This window comes from Sarcophilus harrisii, chromosome 1 (assembly GCF_902635505.1).
Source record: "Sarcophilus harrisii chromosome 1, mSarHar1.11, whole genome shotgun sequence".
Taxonomy (NCBI): Eukaryota; Metazoa; Chordata; class Mammalia; order Dasyuromorphia; family Dasyuridae; genus Sarcophilus; species Sarcophilus harrisii.
The window spans coordinates 255,658,162-255,679,983 of record NC_045426.1 but is presented as its reverse complement, the minus strand read 5'-3'; the positions used below and the strand labels follow the sequence as shown (position 1 = coordinate 255,679,983).

General features: G+C 38.1%; 1 protein-coding gene across 1 annotated transcript in view; it reads left to right on the top strand.

The window, feature by feature from the left end:
• Positions 1-21,822, top strand: part of FSCN1 (fascin actin-bundling protein 1) — a 40,336-nt gene that overhangs the window by 11,455 nt on the left and 7,059 nt on the right. The window contains exons 2-4 of the mRNA XM_012542843.3: positions 16,035-16,191; positions 18,056-18,177; positions 19,370-19,537. Coding sequence (XP_012398297.1) covers positions 16,035-16,191; positions 18,056-18,177; positions 19,370-19,537 — 447 coding nt within the window. The remainder of the gene's footprint in view (positions 1-16,034; positions 16,192-18,055; positions 18,178-19,369; positions 19,538-21,822) is intronic.

Here is a 21,822-nt window from a genome sequence, read left to right as displayed (position 1 = left end):
AGCAAAATCAGAAAATTAATATCTCAAATGATGATGATGTAAATGAAAAAAATATTTAAGCTGGCTGGCTTACATTCATTTACATTCATCCAGAGAAATTGTACCTACAGTTATTCCTTTCACATCACAACTTTCCCATTTAAATTTATTGACTCTTTGGACCCTAATTTAAGCAATGAAATAACAGATCCAGCCCACATCACTTTTCCTCTAATGAGAAGGGATTTATTTAAATAAAAAGCTATAGGGGAAGGATAATGGATGAGCTTCCTTCATATGCATAATGAGGGGAGGAAGTATGAATATTAAAGTGGTCTCTTTTTCTTAAGCAATGTGTAGGTTTTCTTTTTTCTTTTTAAATTTCAATATTGTTTTATTTTTCCAGTTACTTGTAAAGATAGTTTTTCAACATTCATTTTTGTAAGATTGAGTTCTAAATTTTTGTACACCTCCCCTTCCCAAGATAGGAAGTAGTTTAATATAGATAAAATCATTTTAAACATAGTTCCATATTAGTCATGTTGTGGAAAAAAATCAGAACAAAAGGGAAAAACTAAGTGGTTTTAAAATATGTGTACATATATATATATATATAAAAATTCAGTCTGCAAAAGCTTCCCTTTTGTCCATGATTCCAGCAAATTATAGAATTTTAGAGCTAGATAAGACATTTAACAATTATCTAATCAAACACCCTCTTTTAGTGTGGAAGAGGAGGCTCGGTGATTTTTCAGTACATATGCCTAGTTTGTGTCAGAGCCAGGAGTAATCTGTAGCTCTTCTGATTCTTAAACTAGTATACTTGGGAACATTATCTTCTTCTAAATAATTGAAATATGATTAAAGGGTAAAGTGTGGGGTTGGAAGTAAACTGATATAGAATTGGAAGTAACAGTGATAGAATCTTGCTTCTTTTAAGGTATCTTTTCCTTTTCATCCAGTTAAGATATTTGGATTTGATTAAAAATAAAATTATTTTTAAAATCCAAATATTAGGCTAGATCTAGAACTATTCATTCAATGAGCAACCTTAGATCCTTGATTGATGTCAGATACTGTGCAAGATGATGGAGATATATATGCAAAAATAAACATTGCTTTCAAGTAGCATTACTATAGAAGAAGATGTGGGGGGCAGGGAAGAGGGAAGAGATCTTGGAAAAATCAATTTTTTTTTTTTTTTTTTTTTTTGGTGGGATGCCCGACATGGCTGTCAAGGTCTCTTGTAGCTCTGACATTCTAGTGCTTCTCCATGAAGTCCTAGCTCATGATCTCTGTGTCTCCTGTTGGTAGTAAGATGATTCCTTCTTTAGAAAATGCATCTTCCAGACACACTAAGATAATATGTGTGTTTGTTTGGATCTGAGATGTATTGGAGATAGAATCAAAAGAACTTGGTGACTTGATTGGATAGGAGGGATGATGGCAAATGCAGAGACAGAGATGACTCTGGCTTTTAAGCCTGGGTGAATAGAAGGATGGTTACCCCCTTAACAGATATGGGAGGCGATTGATAGGTTGGAGAGGAAAGATGATGTGTTTTGGATTTTTGTTTGAGATGCCTATTGGAGTCCAGCTGGAAATGGTCAATATGCAGAAGAAAGAGAAGAGGAGGGTTGGACATAGGGATCTGGGAATCATTTGGAAAAGAGTTAATTGAACCAAGTGAGAGAAGATGGAGAGAGAAAAGAAGAAATGAGGGACCTTAGGGGATACACCCACAATTATGGGGCAAAAGAAGAAAGCCAGCCTGGGAAAAGTACCAAGCAGTAATTGTGCTACTGATATTTGAATGGGAATGTCTCTCTCCCGTTAGCAGCTGTCTTACCACTACTGACATTCCCTACGGCATTTAAAACATGAAGGAAAACATTCTTGAACCATCAAAGAGTCACTGAATTATCTAGATGTTGGAATTGAATTGAACATCAATTTATTCAGCTTCTACTGTGTTGAGAGTACTCTGTTAGAAAATACAAAATTTAGAAAACTAAACCATGTTTAGAAAACATGGTCCCTAACCCGTAGTGTACTCCCTATTGTAATAGGGAGGGCAGTGAAACAAATGGAAGGAAATATTTGGACAGATAAATACATAATGAATAAAATATGAAAGCAAAGTTCCATAATAAGGGGGGGATTATTACCTTTGTGAGGGGAGGTGGTTATCAGAATGCTTCTTGAAAGACAAGGCCTTTGAGTTAGGTTTAAAAGAATGGATATGAATTCAACAAGTAAGGAAGAGGATGTTAGAGATATGGATACCTTCTGCAAGAAATCTTTCCTTATTCTTTCCAGCTCCTGGAGACCCTCCTTCCAAAAACTACTTTGTATTATTTTGAACATTTTTAAAAATACATCTCTTTGCAGGGGTTGTATTTACAAGGACAGATTGTTTCTTTACCTTCTTCCCCTCCCCTCCTTTACCCCCACCGAATGGGAGTTCCTTGAGGGGGAATGGCTTGTTTCACTTTTGTTGTTATATCCTTAGAACTTGGTACATAATAGCCACTTACTAAGTGCTAATTGATTGGGAACAAAGGGAGCACAGAACAACAGATAGGCAAGTATGGAATGTGTATGATGGAAGAAATGTAGCAACCAAATTTGGATGCAGTGTGTTAATGATAAAGAGATAAAGATGGGTGTTTTGGTTGAGCATGAGCTCAAAAGGTACCTGTTTAGATTTAATCCAGCCCTTTTATTTATTTGAATGAGGAACTTTGAGGCTCAAAAGTACAGGAAATAGTTCAAGATCATATTGTTACTTAGTGGTAGAGTCTGGAATTAATTATTGTCATAAGCATCTTTGCACTCAGCACAGTGCCTGGAATATAGTAGGTGATTAATAAGTGTTTATAATGATCAATTAGAGAAAGATGGGCTTTAAAATTTTTTTATTACAGCTTTTTGTTTATAAAACATGCATGGGTAATTTTTCAACATTGACCCTTAAAAAACTTTCTGTTCCAAATTTTTCCCTCCTCCTCTTCACCCCCTCCCCCTAGATGGCAGGTAGAATAATACATGTTAAATATGTTAGAATATATGTTAATGCAATATATGATACATATTTATACAGTCATCTTGCTGTACAAGAAAAATCGGATCAAGAAGGGGAAAAAAAAATTGAGAAAGAAAACAGAATGCAAGCAAACATCAACAGAAAGAGTGAAAATGTTATGTGGTGGTCCACGCTCAGTTTCCCATAGTCCTCTCTCTGGGTTAGAACAATTGGACTGGTTTGAATCATTTCATTGTTGAAGAGAGCTATGTCCATCAGAATTGATCATCATATAGTCGGAGGATTGGCTTTTTAAAATTGCTACCTTTTGTTTTGACAGTAGCCATTTCCAGATGTATTCTATTTTTTAATACAGAAAAAATTGAGCAAAACCAACTGATAAATCAACTGAATGGAAGCTTATAATATTAAATTCTGCTGTTTGGGGCCAAAATTGGTCATTAAAATATTGTCAATTTTGGCTTCACTTTAACAATTGTTTTCTTACTACTGCTCACTGCACTGTGAATCAGTTCATATGGTTTTTTCTTGTTTCTCTGACTTCCTCATTTATTGTTTCATATGGTTCAATACAATTCTTTGATATTTTGTATATCCTGCTAATTATTTCTAAATTTGTCCTGTACATAACTTGTTTATGTACATAGCTGTGTGTGTGTGTGTTGTCTCCCCTGCTACACTAAAGCTTCAAATGTCTTTTGCCTTTCTTTGTATTTCCAAGTTATCCCTATATTCCTGATACATGGTAGATTCTTAATAACTGTTTATTAACTGAATATACACAATTTATTTGGTTATTCTGCAACCAGTTGGGACCTACTCTGTTTTTAGTTTTTTGCTAGAAAAGTGCTGCGATGAATATTTTGATATATATGGAGTTTTTGTCAAACGGTTTTGTTATGACACTGAGAATTCAGATCATCATCCAAAACTCATTACATACACAGCATGCCATTTCTTCCTCTAGATCAAAGGTTCCTGACCTTTTCAAGCGTAACAACTCCTTTTAACATCAATTTTGGATATTTACATGAGTTAGATATGCAGGCTACTGTGAATTCCACAAAGCTTTTAAGTGCATTCATATTTTATTAATCACAGCAGCATCTACATACATTTGTAAGGTAGCAGTACATAGATGAGACATTCAGACCACAGAAGATTCGTTTGTTTTTTTTGACAGATCCCTTGCAAATTATCAGTGGTTCCTACTTTGGAAATTGCTGCTCTGTGTCTGTATGCCTAGAGTTTCAAACGGCCTTGATGGATTAGTTTTAGTAGCCAGACAGGCTCTCTCTGAACATTTTAATCTGTGCTTTTGTATTAGCTGTCCCCCGTTCCTTCCCCCTCCTTACTGATTCCTCACAGAAGCTTTCTCTCTCTTTATGTTGTACCTCAAACATCATTCATCCTCTGCATGAAGTATTTCCTGATTCTTCCCTTCCAGACTACCTGTGCTTAAGGTGGCAAAGTGGATAGTGTCAGGCCTGGAGTCAGGAAGACTTTTTATCCTGAATACAAATCTGTCCTCAGACACTTACTAGCAATGTGACCTTGGGCAAGTCGCTTTATTTTGTTTGCCTCAGTTTCTTCCTCTGTAAAATGAGTAGGAGTTCATTATACCTATTCTGGTGTCTTTGTCAAGAAAATCCCAAATGGGATCACAAAGAATCAGAAGTGACTGATGATACTGAATATGTTATATACATTTATATTTGTTAATTTTATATTTCTGGAGTGTATATACTTTTAGATCCACTTGTTATCTTTCCTATTAAAATATAAGGTTCTCTCACAGTAGGAATTGTCTTTGAACCTTTCCACAATGTCTAGCACCTAAGAGATGCTTAATAAATACTTTGTTCATTGATTAATTGATATTCTGACTGACTTCCCCCAGCCCTGTTGCCTAAAAATTGTTTTCCTACCACTCCTGACCTGGAGAGGGTAAACTACTTAAAGGTCCATGATTCACCAAGTCCAGTGTATCTGGAGGGGACTTGGGAGGAGGGGGAGAATTGGGGTAGGAAGACCAGTCTTCTCTCAGCCACAGCATAGCACGCAAACCTCGAGCTGTGGAAGCCTCTGACCCTCAGCAGAAGGCTAAAAATCGCCCTCACATGAAAGACATCCCCAAGAGCAAAATAATGAAAGCCTCCCATGGTACTAAGGGCAGAAGGGATCCAAAGGACTGGAGGAGGGGGAGCCCTGGAGGTCCTGCTGTTCCCCACCCTCAGTAATGAATCCAAGATCCCAACGGCTCTTCTTTCATCTCCCCACATGTTGCTCGCCGGGTGTCCCTGCAGGGGAATGAGGCAGGCACCTCCTGAAGTACCAGGCTAAGCTTCCGAGGGGGTAATGCAGAGCCGGCCTCCTGGAGGCTGCCAGAGTAGTAATGCCATCTGCCAGCCAGTGTTAGGCCCCAAGGGGAGGGGCAGCCCATGTAAGGGCTTTTTATTTTTCCCTTCTCCCTTTGTTTCACAGGATGGAGCATCAGAATTGCAGATGCCACTTCTGAATAAGCATTCTGGATTCTCCTGATGTTGCTTTAATGGGCAGCATTTCTTAATTTCCACAGCTTGAGCCCCATGGAACCTCCTGTTTGGTCTCTGTTTCAGCCCCTTTGAAGCCTTCCTCTACTGAAATGGAGGATTTTAAAAAATTATTATTAGTATATTCTTTTTCACTGAGTCCGTGTAACCCAATTCTGCGCTTAACTTTAGGAGGTTTTGCTTTTATTTTCTAAAAAAAGTTGTGGGTGGGTGTTTGGGTTTTTTTTTTTAAATCAAGGTGCTCACAGACTAGATGGGGTGTGTGTGTGTGTGTGTGTGTGTGTGTGTGTGTGTGTGTGAGAGAGAGAGAGAGAGAGAGAGAGAGAGAGAGAGAGAATGAATGAATATATGAATGTGTGTGAGGGAAAGATTTTTCTTTTGGGAGCCTGATGTAAACCTCTCTCCCCTAAGGGCAAATCTTCTTGCCCTCTGTTGGTAATCCTTGTAATCTGAGGTTCCCTCCTTTTGTCTTTCTCCTGTGATATTCTAAATGCCTGTTATACCACTGTCTGGATGGTAATTTAAAGTGTGAAGAAGCCTTAGTCTCAAGGATATCTGAAATGCTTTTTTTTTTTAATTGAGGGGAAGAAAACCTGTTTCTATAGTAACACTAGTCTCTTAATTAGGGATTTTAAGACCAAATGGTGCCAGTTTATCTCTCTCTCTCTCCTCAAGAGAGGTGTTTTCCTCTCACCTAAAGGAAGAGAGGAAGTCAGACAGGAAGCACAAGGCTTTACAGATTCTCCAGTTGCTACTGTTGGGAGCATCCAGAACAAATACTGCTGTTTGCAAACTGGGGGAATATGAAGATTGGTGTGTGGGGAGAGGGGGGTGAAAAGGAGAGGGAGAGAGATCGGAAAGGGAATATATAGAGAGAGGAAGGAAGAGAGAGAAAGAGGGAGGGAAGGATAAAACAGAAAGAGACATATCCGAAAGGGGGGAGAGAAGGGGAGGAGGAAAAGAGAGAGAGACTGACATTGATGGCAGGAATTTGTTTTAGCATGGATTAAGTACTTAAGCTCAAAGCTCTAGTCTTATGGACAGTCCAATTCAGTCTCCATTGCCAGATACCCTGAGCTCTGCTCTCTGTGGGAAAAGAGCAGAGTTGGAGAGGAAATCCAGATAGTGCTGAAACTAATCTTAAAGTGAGATGGAAGGGTGTTCTCCTAGCTCCAATGAGAACTTTTATAGAGCTGTAGAAACTGCCCACTTCAACCCTCCAATTGAGTGTGCCCCGGACGAGATGCCCCAGAGGAATGCAGTGTACCTCAGCCCTCAGGGAACTTGGTCATTTACTTAACAATATACAAGTTTCTTATTACTGAAAGATACAGGGCCCAAGGGGAACTTGTTTTCTGGTCTGTATTCCAGATATATACAATCAAGACTGGAAGAATTTTTTAAGAAGATAATCACCGTTTATTTTCAAAATACATGCAAAGACAGTTTTCAACACTCACCCTTGTAAAACCACGTTTCAAGTTTTTCTCCTTCCCTTCCCCAACCCCCTCCCCCAGATAATCGCAAGCAATCCAATATATGTTAAACATTTACAAATTCTTCTACACACATAGCTACATTTATGCTACACAAGAAAAATCAGATTAAAAAGGGAAAAAATGAGTAAAAAATCCAGAAAGCAAGCAAACAACAACAGAAAGGATGGAAAAAAAAAAACCAAAACTATGTTTTGATCCACATTCAGTCTCCATAGTTCTTTCTGGTTGCAGATGGCTCTCTCCATCATAAGTCTATTGGAGTTGACCTGAATCACTTCATTGTTGAAGAGTCAAGTCCATCGTAGCTGATAATCACATAATCTTACTGTTTGTATGCACGGTGTTCCCTTGGTTCTGCTCATTTCACTTAGCATCAGTTCATGTAAGTCTCTCCAGGCCTCTCTGAAATCATTCTGCTGGTCATTTCTTACAGAACCATAATGATCCATAACATTCATATACCACAACTTATTCAGCCATTCCCCAACTGATGAGCATCCATTCAGTTCCCAATCTGGAAGAAGTTTTAAAGTTTCTCTGAACCAATCTTCATTTTATAAGTAAAAAAATGGAGGCTCTTAAGAGGCCACATGACATATGTAGGATCACATAGTAAATTAGAAGTTTTTTCTGAGCTCTAGAGCCAGAAGGGACTCAGGTGCTATTTGGTCCCACCCTCAAGAACATATATGTGGAAAAAAACAGCAGATTTGGGCTTGAAATTAGTAAAAAGGAATAGTTTACAGAGCATTTCCATAAATTTTCTCATTGGATCCTCACAACTACCCTGTGAGACAGGCACTCTGACTGTTATTGTTCCCATTTTACAGATGAGGAAATAGAACTAGGGAAATTAATTGACTTGCTCTTTGTCTTCCCAACTCCAAATCCAACATTGCATTTGCTAGGTTATGATGTTCGTCATTTGGAATAGGTAATCTAAGGTCCATTTCAACTCAAAATCTTTAGTACTGTGATTCTGGCTTGTCCTGGAAGGACTTGAAGTCCCTTCCTGACCCAAATCCTATTTTATCTTAAATGGCTGAAAAAGAATTTGAGTCTAGGCTGACTCCCAAGTCTAAATGTTTTTCTCTTCCCATCATGTGGTTTTCTTGCTTGCTTATTCTTGGGGATTGATCATGCATAGGGAATAGAGATCAAAAAATGATTAAAGTGAATCCAAAGAAGGTAGACAGATTTATTGTTTAGTAAATCCCCAAACAATCCTCCCCAAGCACAAATCTTCAGTGAGTTCCCTCTTCCGCCTAAGATAAAATACAAACTATTTAACCTGACAGGTATAGCTTTACATTAATTAAACCCTTTCTTTCTTCAAATTCTCCCTCCTCCCCTCTGCTTCCTTTAAAGCAGAATTCATGTGCCTCTCCACATGGGAACTCTTCTCATTTTTTTTTTTCCTTTCATCCTTCCCATTTCTAAATCTACCTTGGATTAAACATGCCCGAATCAGTGTTGTGCTTCCCAGTAAGCTTCTTGATGTTGGAAATTCTTTTCATTTTTGTCTTTGGGTCCCCCCAGGACTTTAACACATAGTTAGCAATACTAACTGCTCAAATATGTGTTTGTAGAATAAATGAATGGTCACACAGTCTATGCTGTGGAATGATTTCTATGAAACTGTTTGACCAGTGTTTCTGTATAGTCTTCTGGACAGTCCAGTTCAGTCTCCATTGCCAGACACCCTGAGCTCTGCTCTCTGTGGAATCTGTTTGACCAGTGTTTCTGTATAGATGGGAGCTGCTTGCCCATCGTCTCACGCACAACCCATCTGGCAGGATTTACTAAACTCTATGGCATGTGCTCTGCTCTGTCTGCCGGGAGCTGGGGAGCCCTTCACATCTGGCCCATGGCCCAATGCACAACTTAAGCTAAACCACACAGAGATCTGTGATCTAGCCCTTATTCAAATAGCCTTGCCAATAGGCATTCTACTGGATGAACTACAGTTGTTAGGCAGTTAGTGGAAGATTTTTTCCCCCTCACTACCTTACAGAAGACTGTATAAAGAGAGATTGACAGACTTTCTTTTTAAGTAGGCTAGTGAGCAACATCTGTCTGTATTAGAACCTCCATCTAATATGAAATGAACACTAAGGACAGGTAGATGAGAAAGCCTACAAATGGAATTTCTTTTCCTTGCTTTCTCTTAGGATCACAGATTTAGGGTTACCAGGAAACTTAAAGAGTCCATCAAGTCCAAACTAGCCTTCCCCACTTCTCCGATCCCCCATTTGTAGATGAGGAAACTGAGGCACAAAAGTTACTTGTGTTACAATGGCACATAATTGGAAATGATCTGAAACAGAAATTAACTTTATCCAGATTCCAAGTTCATTGCCATCTCTGCTTTGCTGGACAGTGCCTAGCTGACCCAGGAAACCACCTGGTTTGTTTTATCCTTAATTTTGACCACCCAAAAGTCCAGTAGCACATTCTTGTCCAGCCTTATGATCATGCTTGCATGGGGGTGGTTCTCATTACCAAGAAGTTCATGGTGGTCCAGTTCCTGGGCAAACCATCACATGTTTGCACTGCATCTGGAGTATGTGATGGCACCAGATGGTCTAAACTCTCATTTTAGTTCCCTAAACCTTTTTCTAAAAGTTCTCAGTATGAATAGCAAGACTTTTGGCATTGATGGAGTTGATTTGGATTTTCTGGATGATTCCCATTAGTTTAACTTTGTGTGTGTGTGTGTGTGTGTGTGTGTGTGTGTGTGTGTGTGTGTATTCATGCATGTGAGGTGTTTGTCTTTTTTTAAAAAATTCGTTCATTTATTGGTTATGTTAGACCTGGGTCCCCCCCCCCCCCATTCCCCACAAGGGAGCCAGTTTCTGACTCAGTGCATTCTTTGGGTCATACCAATTATGAGTTGGCGGTTCCACCAGAAACAAAGGCTCCCAGATGTGAACAAGCCCCTTTTGGTTCTTTTGCATTGACCTGCAAAGATGAAACTTGATCTAAGATTTGGTGTTAAGCGAGTAATAAAGGGGAGGGAGGGAGGGGGAGAGAGACTTTGAGAGAGGGGGAAAGAGATTTTGAGAGGGGAAGAGAGATTTTGAGAGGGAAGGGAAGAGAAAGAGATTTTCTAGAGGGAGGGGAAGAGAGAGAGAGAGACACCAGAGAGAGAGAAAAGGAAAGAAGGAGAGAGAGAGAGACAGACAGATTGAGAGGGATAGGGAATGAAGTTAACAACTTAGTAAAGCCATGTTATAAACCCATGGAAAGCCATATGTGTCTATATATGTGACTTGGCCAGAACCAACTTATCAGCTAGGTGGGAATTTCAAATTAAACTTCTTGATTCTAAGCCTTTCACGCTGCTAATTTAAGAAGGGCTCTTGGCTGCTTTAAAGTTTTGGAGGGAGAATGGGTTTAGATTAAGAAAGAGACCTGAGTTTTACAAAAGCTTCCTGAGAGGCTCCCATCTCCTAGGATAGCAAAACTTGCTGGCAGCTGCAGGGGGTTAGACAACAATCCCTATGTCTGTGACGGACTGAGAATGACTTCATTGCATAGCAGCTCTCCCACAAACCACCCTGCAGTTTTCTATAGTGTTCACAGCAAGGGAAGGAGGCATTATTAGCTGGCACCATTCACAGAGTCTTATCTTTGCTTTTCTACAAATAAACAAAGACTCTCGGTCAAAGGGTACACAAAGACCAGTTTCCAGGGTATTGGAGGCCCTGGCTGGGGGGCCAAAATGGCCAAAATTCATTTCTGCTCCTTGAGACACAGGTAATAAATAATTACGACTAAGAATCTAGTCCCGGGAAGGGAAGCCTGCAAAGGTTTTTGACACTAGAAGAAGCAGATCTACAATCAAAATACATATCAAAGTCTTTGAATAGAGGAATCAGTCGTTTGTTAAGTATCTTGGAGGCATAGTGGATAGAGTGCTGGAAAATCTGAGTTCAAACTTACCTCTCATGCTTATCATCACAAATTACTTAACCTCTGTTTGTCTCAGTTTGTTTCTCTTACTGCAAAACAGGACTAATAACAGCACCTCCCTTGCAAGGTTTTGAGGATCAAGTGGAACAGCATTTGTAAAGTGCTTAGCACATTGCCTGGCACATAGTAGGTATTATATAAATGCGTATTCCCTTCCCTATCTACTATACGCTAGGCTTATAAGCTCATGGGGAAGGAAAAGAGGGAAAAGATGGTACCCTCAGGATAGCACAGTGCTTAAATGCAATTAGATAATTCCACTGAGACCCCAAATTGATGTATCTCGCACAACAGCTGCAAAGGCAGTTGTTGTTATTCAATCATTTTCGGTCACTCTTTGTGACCCCATTTGGGATTTTTTTGGCAAAGATACTGGAAATGTTTGCCATTTCCCTATGTAGTTCATCGTATTGATGAGGAAACTGAGGCAAACAGGGTCAGGTGACTTGCTCAGGGTCACACAGGTGGTAAGTGTCTGAGGTCAGATTTTACCTTGGGAAAATAATGAATTTCCAAGCCAGGCACTCTGTGCCCTATGATGCCACCTAGCTACCCAAGGCAGAAGAGGGAGTTATTTCTCTACCAGCCTGGCTCATTGAATTAACAGGAGGTACTTTGGTGAGAGAGAAAGAAAGAGGGAGGGAGGGAGAGAGAAAAGAGAGAAAGGGGGGAGAGAAAAAGGGGAGGAGAGAGAGAGGAAAGGGGAGAGAGAGAGGTGGGGGGAGAGAGAGCGCGAAAGGGGGGGGGGGAGAGAGAGAGAGCGAAAGGGGAGAGACAGAAGGAGAGAAGAGAAAGCTTTTGTCAGTGAGGATTTGTTCAGATCTTTAGGGATAGTGTTGAAAAAGTTTGTTCCATACTGAATAATTACAACGACCAATCTTGACTCCAAGCAGAGAAATTCCCTCCAGAAGCTATGCAAAATATTGTCATCTACTCTCCCACCATCAGTAGGTTGATTGGCTTTGTTCAACTGGTGGTCTTGATTCCCTGGGAAGGTTCCTTTGGAAAGTAGCAAGGGAGAGATGGTGATCTAGAAGTAACTGAATAAAAGATATCAAACCAATTTTAAAAATTCATGCCACATTTTAGTTACTTTTGTTGAACTTTTTTTTTTTTTTTTTTTTTTTAACTTTTATGTGAGATATTTTCCCCGGGGAGAGAGAATTTAGAAAAGATGGTTATGTAAAAACAAAACATGTAAAATTTTTTTTTAATTGATGCAAACAGTTGTTAAAATTTCCTAAATTTTATAATGAACTATTTTCAGGTTTTCATAATTGTTATTAAATAAGTTTCTTTCTGTGTGTATGTGGAGGGAGGTTAATGTAACATCATTTGGCAGAAGCAAGCTCATTTGGAAAAAATGCAGATAATGCATGATGTGAAGTTGATTGCCTTTCAAAGAAAAATGGAACCCAACAGCCTCGGCCTAGTTTTTGACTCACTGGAATCTAGGTTTCCTATGTCAATGGCATTCTCCTGATTATAAACTAGTAAAAAGAAATAAACACAATTTGGCATGACCTATTCTGAAAGAAGCCTTGCTAATTCAATCAACCATGCTTCCCATTCTAAATGAGTACAGTGATCTAAATTCTCTAGATTTTTGTTAGGACCAAGTCAAGTTCATCAGCAGTGGTATGAAGTTTCTTACTTTAAAAAGAAAACAAAACAAACTCAGTACCTCTTCCATTCGTAAAGTTTGTGTTTTTTTTTTTTTTTTTTTTTTTAAGGTTATAACCATCACAACCCTAAATTTTTGACACCCTTAGGAAGTAGTTCTGGATTATTTGAAGTGATTGGGAGCAGCAATTCATGCTCTTACTATTTCCTACTCTTCCTTGGGTTTCAATTTCCTGCTAACCATTTTTGTAGATCTTTTTAAAATGACAGCTTTCCCTTCTCACTAGGACCCTTGCCAATCCTAAGAGTGTTTTTCTTGGCATAGTAAAAGTGAAGAAGTTCTGCCTTTTGTCCACAATCATTGACCCATCCTCCCCCCTTCCTTGCTCAAATGTAGTTTATCCTTTTTATTGTCATTTGTAGTCATTGCCAAACTTGGTTCATTCATTCCAAGCTTTTGTATTAATGGTGGCTAGATATTTATGCAACAGCTCAGGCTTACTGAGCACTTAACATAGATTCACATTTTATCCTCATAATAGCCCTGTAAGGTAAAGGTCATTAGTAATCTCCTTTACTAAAAAAGTTTGAAGTGAGGGAGGATACAAATGTAGTTTCTCTCCTGATTCCAAGCCTAGTATTTTTTCCTCTCTATGCTGCCTTTCCAGCTCCAGAACTGATGCTAAAATTCTCACTGTGTTGTTGTTGAATTGCTTCAGCATGTCATGATCCCATTTGGGATTTTCTTGCCAGAGATTCTGGAGTGGTTTGCCATTTCCTTCTCCAGTTCATTTTACAAATGAGGAAACAGAGGCAAACATGATAGAATGACTTGCCCAGGATCACACAGCTAGTAAATGTCTGAGGCCAGGATTTGAATTCAGGGAGGTGAATATTCCTGATTCCCAGTCTAGAGCTATAAATCCACTGCATTATCTAGATGCCCATTCTCATGATATATATATATATATTTTTTTTAAGCATTTATTATTCATCTATTATTTGTCCTTACTCCTATACTTATTGGGGTTTTGTTTTTTTAATTTTTATGAATGAGTTTCCTGTGTATATTCTCTCTCCCTCTTTTCTCTGTCTCTTTCCCTTTCTCCTTCTCTCCCTTCCTCCTTCCTTCCCTTTCTCTTATGTTTTCTTCCTCTTCCTCTCAAATGGCTGGTTCTCCTCCCTTTTCCTTCCATGGAGTTCACCCATTTTGTACCTGAATTTAGTGCAGATACCTGCTTGATTTAATTAAAATTCATAATTCCCTAACTCAGCCAATCTACCAGTCTCAGTCTTCCAGAAGGGAGGAATTACAGCATATGCATGTCCTCCCATTGGGACAGGTAGTGATTCAGTGGATAAAGTATCAGGTTTTGAGTCAGTCATGGATTTAAAAATCCATGCTCAGACACACTATATCTGTGTGACCCTGAACAAGTTATTTCATCCTGTTTTCCTCAGTTTCCTTATCTGTCAAATGAATTGGAGAAGGAAATGGCAAACTGCTTCAATATCTTTCTCAAGAAAACCCCAAAATGGGGTCATAGAGAATCGGACAGGACAGGACTGAATAACAACCACTGTGCTTGACCACATTTTCTTTAGATCACTTTTCCCTCTTATTGAGATAGCTTTTAGTCTCTGCTTTTACTTATGTCTGAGTTTCCAGTCCCTTTTCACATCAGTTCTCTAGAAGGATAAGCTCCTTCTATCTTTTCCCTTACAATTTTGAAATCTATTTCCTCAGAATCAAAGGAGAATCATGTTGGGACCAATTCCCCATTTTGTGCTAGAGAGGTAATGGCTACTTTTTTTGAAGAGTCAGATCATTTCTACTTAAGCAGCCAGTTAGGGTTAGGCTAAAATAAAAAAATATCTTTGTTGCTTTCTTTACCTATTTGCTCAATTATCAAAGTTATAACTATAAAAGTTGTATAAACTATAATGGCAATGTAAGAATTATGTAAAGATACATGTCATAATATGTAATAGTAATGTAAGCTGTTCCATTATATGTATCATGTGTAACATGTAATGTTACATTATGCAATAAGATATAATAGCTACATATTATATAAACTATATATACATTATATGAAATATGAGCTTAAATATACATTACATTTTATGTAAGATATAATGTAGTCATATAATGGAATAGCTGTAAGTTATTAAATATATAAAAACTCTAATAGCTAGATAAGTTATATATATTATATATACTTACTTTATGCTATATTAATTTGTGTATGTGAAAGTTAAAATAGCTAGATAATATTAAAACTTTTGAGACACAATAAATTCTCCAAGAAATTTTAAAAAACAAATCCAACTCCCACTGACTTGAGTGTCAAATAGCTTGATAAGGTAATTCTCAGATTGGAGTGGGAGTGGTGGGAGAGTTATATAGTAAGAGCAGATGGTACTTCTGATCCTTTGACCTTTCATTCATACTTTACCTGGAGGTCATCTATCTTTAAAGGGTCATGAATCTCTAGAGAAGCTGTGGTAAAAGGTTGGAGCTAACACCCTATAATGCAGGGGCTTTCGTTAACCACTCTTTCATGTACCCTACATGTGGGGATCACCTCTCAGCCTGGTGTTCCCATTAGGATGGATTATTTTCTAAGGAGAGACATCTGTGATGTTGGGGCTATTTAGGTGAGAAAGGGACTTTTGACAAGGATGAGCAGGTGAAAAGCAGCCAGTATGGGAATTTGTTTTGCTCATCTATGCTTATGTATTGTTTTTCTTTTTCTAAATGGAGGAGGGGGCGTGTAGATATCTGAGAGAGAAGAGATAGGGAAAGCTAGGAAAAACAAAAGAAAGAAAAAAATTCTTGAAGCATTTTAAATGCACAGAAAAGAGCAAAAGAAGCTGAGAGAATCAGTACAACTTGGAAAATTACATGTTGCACTTATATTTCAAAAGAAAAACAAGCTCTATGTAATATAGAGGTTCATAGTTTCACTTAAAATCTTCTTTATTTTTCCGATCTTCCTATTTTTTCCCCTAAATTACTAAAATGCCCATCTAATTTGGTGTTTAAGTTCAGAATGAAAAAGAAAATTTTTTTAAAGAGAATAGATAAGGAAATTGACCTAGTTTAGAGAGTTTCTAGCCACATGTAGTCTCTTGTCCCTGTGATAGATGAATTATTAGAATTCATAGGACCAGTATTGTTCCTGTTGAGATAAAATATTTCTAGTGATAGAGTGGGAGCTGCCCTTTTTTTTTTTTTTTCTTTAGAAGATCTATCATTTACTTATCTACATCCTCTTGTGTGCTGATTTGGGTTCAGATAGATAAGGGAAATTGATTGGGCTCAAGAGGATCTTACCTTTCTTTCTCTCTATGCAGGAATGGACCTCTCTGCCAATCAGGATGAAGAGAGTGACCAAGAAACTTTCCAACTAGAGATCAATAGGGACACTAAGAAGTGTGCTTTCCGGACCCACACTGGCAAGTATTGGACCCTAACATCCAATGGTGGAATACAGTCTACTGCTTCAACCAAGTGAGTAGCTGGGCTAAGGGGGAGGGTTGTTTTTTTGTTTGTTTGTTTGGGGGGGAGAGGGATATTGAGACTGGTTTTAAGCTTGACCCCTACCCTGATATTCAGGGACATTTTAGCCTGCTCCTTTTCTGACTTGGCTAGTTTGCTGCTCCTTGGGCAACCTACTGGCCCCTTGCTGGTAGAGCCTCATTATATTGTTGCCAGATTTAGTGCAGACATGCAGGTACTTGTAGTCCTGCTGTAGCCCACAACTCCTGAATTCAAATTTGTAAGTACTGTAACTACAGACTCCTAGAATGTGCCATCATGTGCATGGTCCTGAGTAGGCTTTCTAATATAGTCTCTTTCTTTCTATTTTATTTATTTATTTATTTTTTGTAGGACAATTGGGGTTAAGTGACTTGCCCAGGGTCACATAGCTAACAAGTATTAAATTATGAGGCTGCATTTGGACTCAGGTCCTCCTATCAATTCCACTGTGCCATCTAGCTGCCCCCCTAATATAGTTTAGACAACATGGGCCTTCTAAAAGTTCAGTGGGCACTGACTAAGAGTAGCTATGCTTCTGATATGGAAAGAAGAAAAGCTCTCTCTCTCTCTCCATTGCTCTTTTTGACTATCTTTCTTCATTGGCTTTTGTGATCAATATTGAACCCTTCTTGCTGCCACTGACCACCATTTGTGCTCTTGGGCATAAACCATGTCCTTATGCTTGCAGTAGAGATTTAGTGGAACTGAAAACTCAGAAGGAAGTCTTTATTTTTCCTTCATAACAGTCTGTCTTGAAGACATATGTGTCTGCTGAAGCATCTAACCTGGTTACCTATAATGTGTGGGAAGACAAATTTGAGAGCTTAGAATAAGGGTTCTTAACCTGGGGCTCATGAACTTTTTCTTAATATTAGGTAACTATTTTAATTGACTTCCTTTTTAACTTACATATTTTATCTAATGCATTTAAAAACATGAGAAGGGGTCCATAGGCTTCTGCCATGATGATCCAAGGCCTAAAAGAAAGTAAAGAATCCCTGGTTTAGAGCATATGAAAATACCTTAAATATTTTAAATCCCTTTTTTACCGAAAAGATTTTCTTCAGAGTCCCCTTGGTCTGTGTTCAGTATAGAAACAGGACTGAGCCAGAGGATCATGCCAGTTTTTAAAATTTTTTTTTTTTTTTTTTTTTTTTTGAGGGGGGAAGAGGTGTGGCAATCAGGGTTAAGTGATTTGCCTAGAATTTTACACAATTATTAAGTGTCAAGTGTCTGGGGCTGAATTTGAACTCGGGTACTTCTTACTTCAGCATTGGTGCTCTATCCACTACACCATTTTGCTGTCCTAACTTACCTCCTTTGTAATTCTACAAGCATTTATTAAAATACTTACTATGGCAGAGGCCTCTGCAGTCAATGATATAAACCAGATATTTTCAGAGAGATTGAACCTTTTGGGATCATAGTGTCTTTTTACAGAAGAGGAAACTGAGGCAAATGGGGTTAAGTAACTTGTCCAGGCTTGAACTAGGGCCTTCCTGACTTCAGGCCTCGCATTCTATTCACTTCCCTAAGTGGATTCTAAGTGTATATTTCCATATATGGTCAGTAAAGATGGTTTGTTTTGCTTAACTGGATTTATTTGCTACAAGGTAGGATTCTAAATGATAGTAATACTTTTATTAATCATTAAAATGCTTATAAAATAAGATTTGAAATTTAAATTTAAAAATTAAAATTAAATCCTAAGATCTAAAATCATTTAGATTCAGGACACAGATGTTTGTTGCCCTTTTCCATATTTGAAGGTAGGGATGTGATATCCTGGGACTTGGGTAGACCCCATAACAGCTGCTTCTGCTTGGGTCCTCAGGAATGCCAGCTGCTACTTTGACATAGAATGGTGTGACAAGCGGATCACTCTCAAGGCTGCCAATGGGAAATATGTCACTGCAAAGAAAAATGGACAGCTGGCAGCCTCTGTGGAAGCTGCAGGTGAGACTAACTCAAGAAGAATGAAGGAGATAAAGACAAGGAAGTACCCTTTAGGTTTCATTTTAAAAAGTGTTAAAAGCTTTTTTTTCCATTTGTCATTTTGAATTTATCTAGTTCAGGGGGAGGACTCATTGAGTCAGACCAAGAAAAAAACAACAACCAATCATTAAAATCCCCAAAGTTAAAAAAAAAAAAAGTACGTTTTCTCAGTAGATATATATAACATGTTGCCTTTCTTAGCATGATGGCTGAGGTCACTTTTCTTTTGTTCTATTTGTATCTATTGACACTAAAAACCACCATTTGCAAATAACTTTTTCCATATTTACATCTGCTGATTTAGCATGCAGATGCCTCTTGCAAGAGTGGTTTTTTTCCCCCCTAACTGTTCCTAACAGTATGTAGATACTAAATGGGGATTTTTTTTCCCCTTATTTTTTTCTTTTTCTTCGAGTTTGGGGAATTATTGCCAGTCTTTTTTTTTTTTTTTTAAACCCCTTCCCTCAGAAGAGATGGAAGACGCATATACTTTTCACATTCTACTTTCCAGTCATTTTCTACCTTTTACTTTCCAGATTTCTAGAACCTTTTGTGATTAATATTTTTGGTTTGGGGAAAGTAGAGAGGTCACAATTCAAATCAGAGCACTCCACTCTATGCTCAGTGATAGGGGAAGTAGAGAAGACAGAATTTAAACCCCAGCAGATGACTATGCAATTGGACAGATGAGATAAATGCTCCTCACAGAAGGAAAAAAACTCTACCTAAGTTGTGATTTTGCTGGGAGAATAGTCATAGGCTTCCTTGGAACCCACCCCTTGACCCTTGCCTATGCAAGAATGTCATTCATGTTACCAACATCTAGCTCTTCTCTTGTCACTTCAGGACCCCCATCTCTCCCTCCCCACTTCTCTTACAAAAATTCTCCTTTAGATCATTAGGTCCAAATAAGTTTGCATGTCCATTCTCATCGGTGGTTTCATAATCCAAAGAATCAGCAGACAGACTTCTCCTATCTTAAGAAGTCTTTGTGACTTTTGATTTTGCCCAAGTTGATTACCTCTCCCTTTTTCCCATTTTTTTTTGCCTCCAAATTGTGTCCTTTTAGCAAGAGATAATGGCCTCGATTTCCTTTGAATCTGGAATGGTAACTATGATTTTCTTCCTTTTTTTCTTTTTTCCTGTTGAATAGGAGAAACTGAGTATTTCTTGATGAAACTGATCAACCGGCCCATCATCGTTCTCCGTGGGGAACACGGCTTCATTGGATGCCGGAAGGTGACCGGGACCTTGGATTCTAATCGATCCTCATATGATGTGTTCCAGCTGGAATTTAATGATGGTGCCTACAATATCAAAGGCAAGTTCTGCTCTCTTGGGGAGGAGGCACAAGGCTTAGCCACACTTTTCCACTTTAGTCCTTGCTGCTCTTGAATGAGTAACAGAAAGCAAGCAGAGAGTGTGGTCTTGTTACAGGATCATGACTTTAAAGTTAGAGTGAATATAAAGGTAACGTAGTTGGACCCTTTCATTTAACATTTAAGGAACTAGAAGATTTAATTTATACAGGGTCTCATAGGTAGTATGTGGCAGAGGTGAGATTTGAACCCAAATCCTCTGACTAAATCCATTCTTTAAAATTCTGTTATATGTAAAAACAATTTTTGATACTCATTTTTAAAACGTTTGAGTTCCAATTTTTTTCCTTTCCTCCCATCCCACCCCTTCTCATTGAAAAGGCAAGCAATTCTATACAGGATATACATGTGTAGTCGTGCAAAATATGATTCCATAATAGTTATATTGTTAAAGAAAATAGACCAAAATAAAATAAAAAATTCTCAAAATAAAATCTTTCAGTTTTCTCATAGTAACTCTTTTAGATGTGATTCAGGATGGATTTTAGTTCTTGATTTCAGTTTTTTGGTCTGTGGACTACTTAATAGGGCAAAAGGGGCTTACCTCTCCTATCCATCAGTCATCTATAAAATAATTTTCCTATAATTTCCCATATTTAAAAAAAATGTTTAGAGGCTCAGAGTTGGAAGAGATTTAAAAAAGCAATCTAATCCAGTTTTCATCTGACAAAGAAACTCCACCCTATTATCTATGCCTATGCAAATCTTTGCTTTCAAAGGATTCTAGCTAAGAAAGGACCTAACATAAACCTCCATTAGTCTAACCTAAACCTCCATTTTTTAATTAAAGCTTTATTTACAAAACATATGCATGGGTAATTTTTCAACATTGCAACATCTTCTGTTCCAAATTTTTCCCTTCACCCCTTCTCTCCCTCCCCTAGATAGCAGGTAGTCCAATACATATTAAATATGTTACAATATATTAAATCCAATATATGTATACATATTTATACAGTTATCTTGCTGCACAAGAAAAATCAGATCAAGAAGAAAGAAAAAACCTGAGAAAGAAAACAAAATGCAAGCATACATCAACAGAGAGAGTGAGAATGCTATGTTGTGTTCCCACATTCTGTTCCCACAGTTCTCTCTCTGTGTACTGATGGCTCTCTTCATCAATGAACAGTTGGAACTGGCCTGAATCCTCTCATTGTTGAAGAGAGTCATGTCCATCAGAATTGATCATCATGTAGTATTGTTGTTGAAATATATAATGATCTCCTGGTTCTGCTCATTTCACTTAACAACAGTTCATGTAGGTCTCTCCAGGCCTCTCTGAAAACATCCTGATGATCATTTTTTATAGAACAATAATATACCATAACATTCACATACCACAATTTATTCAGCCATTCTCCATCTGATGGGCATCCACTCAGTTTTGAGTTTCTTGCCACAACAAAGAGGGCTGCCACAAACATTTTTTGTGCATGTGCTAACCCTTCATTTTTAACTAAGAACCTGAAGCTCAGAGAAATTGTGAGTTGTCATGATCATATAGATAATAAATGTCAACTGGACCAAACTTCTGGGCCTGTTGGAACTAAACAAACAGAGCAGGCAAAAACAACCATGCAAAGACTAAGACAGAATTTTACTTTTATTTATTTTTTTTTACAGATTTATTCTTTCTAATAGTATTTTATTTTTGTAAATACACATAAGAATAGTTTTTAACATTCATTTTTGGAAGACTTCGTGTTCCAAATTTTTCTCCCTCCTTCTTTTACTTCTCCCTTCCCCAAGACTGCAAGCAATTCTTTTAATCATATTTGTCATATTGTATAAGAAAAATTAGATCAATAACGATCCATTACCTTCATATACCATAACTTATTCAGACATTCCCCAATTTATGGGCATCCACTCAATTTCCATTTCCTTGCCACCACAGAAAGAGTCACTGTATAAACATTTTTGCACATATGAGTCTTCCCTTTTTTTTATTATCTCATTGGGATACAGACCCAAATAGAGAGACTGCTGGATCAAAGGATATGTACAAGTTTATAGCTCTTTGGGCATGGTTCCAAATTGCTCTCCAGAAAAGTTGGATCATTTCACAACTTCATCAACAATGCCTTAGTGTCCCAGTTTTCCCACATCTTCTCCAACATTTAACATTATTTGAGTTCAAATCTGGCCTCAGACACTTAACACTTCCTAGCTGTGTGACCCTGGGCAAGTCACTTAACCCCAATCACCTCAGCAAAAATAAATAAAT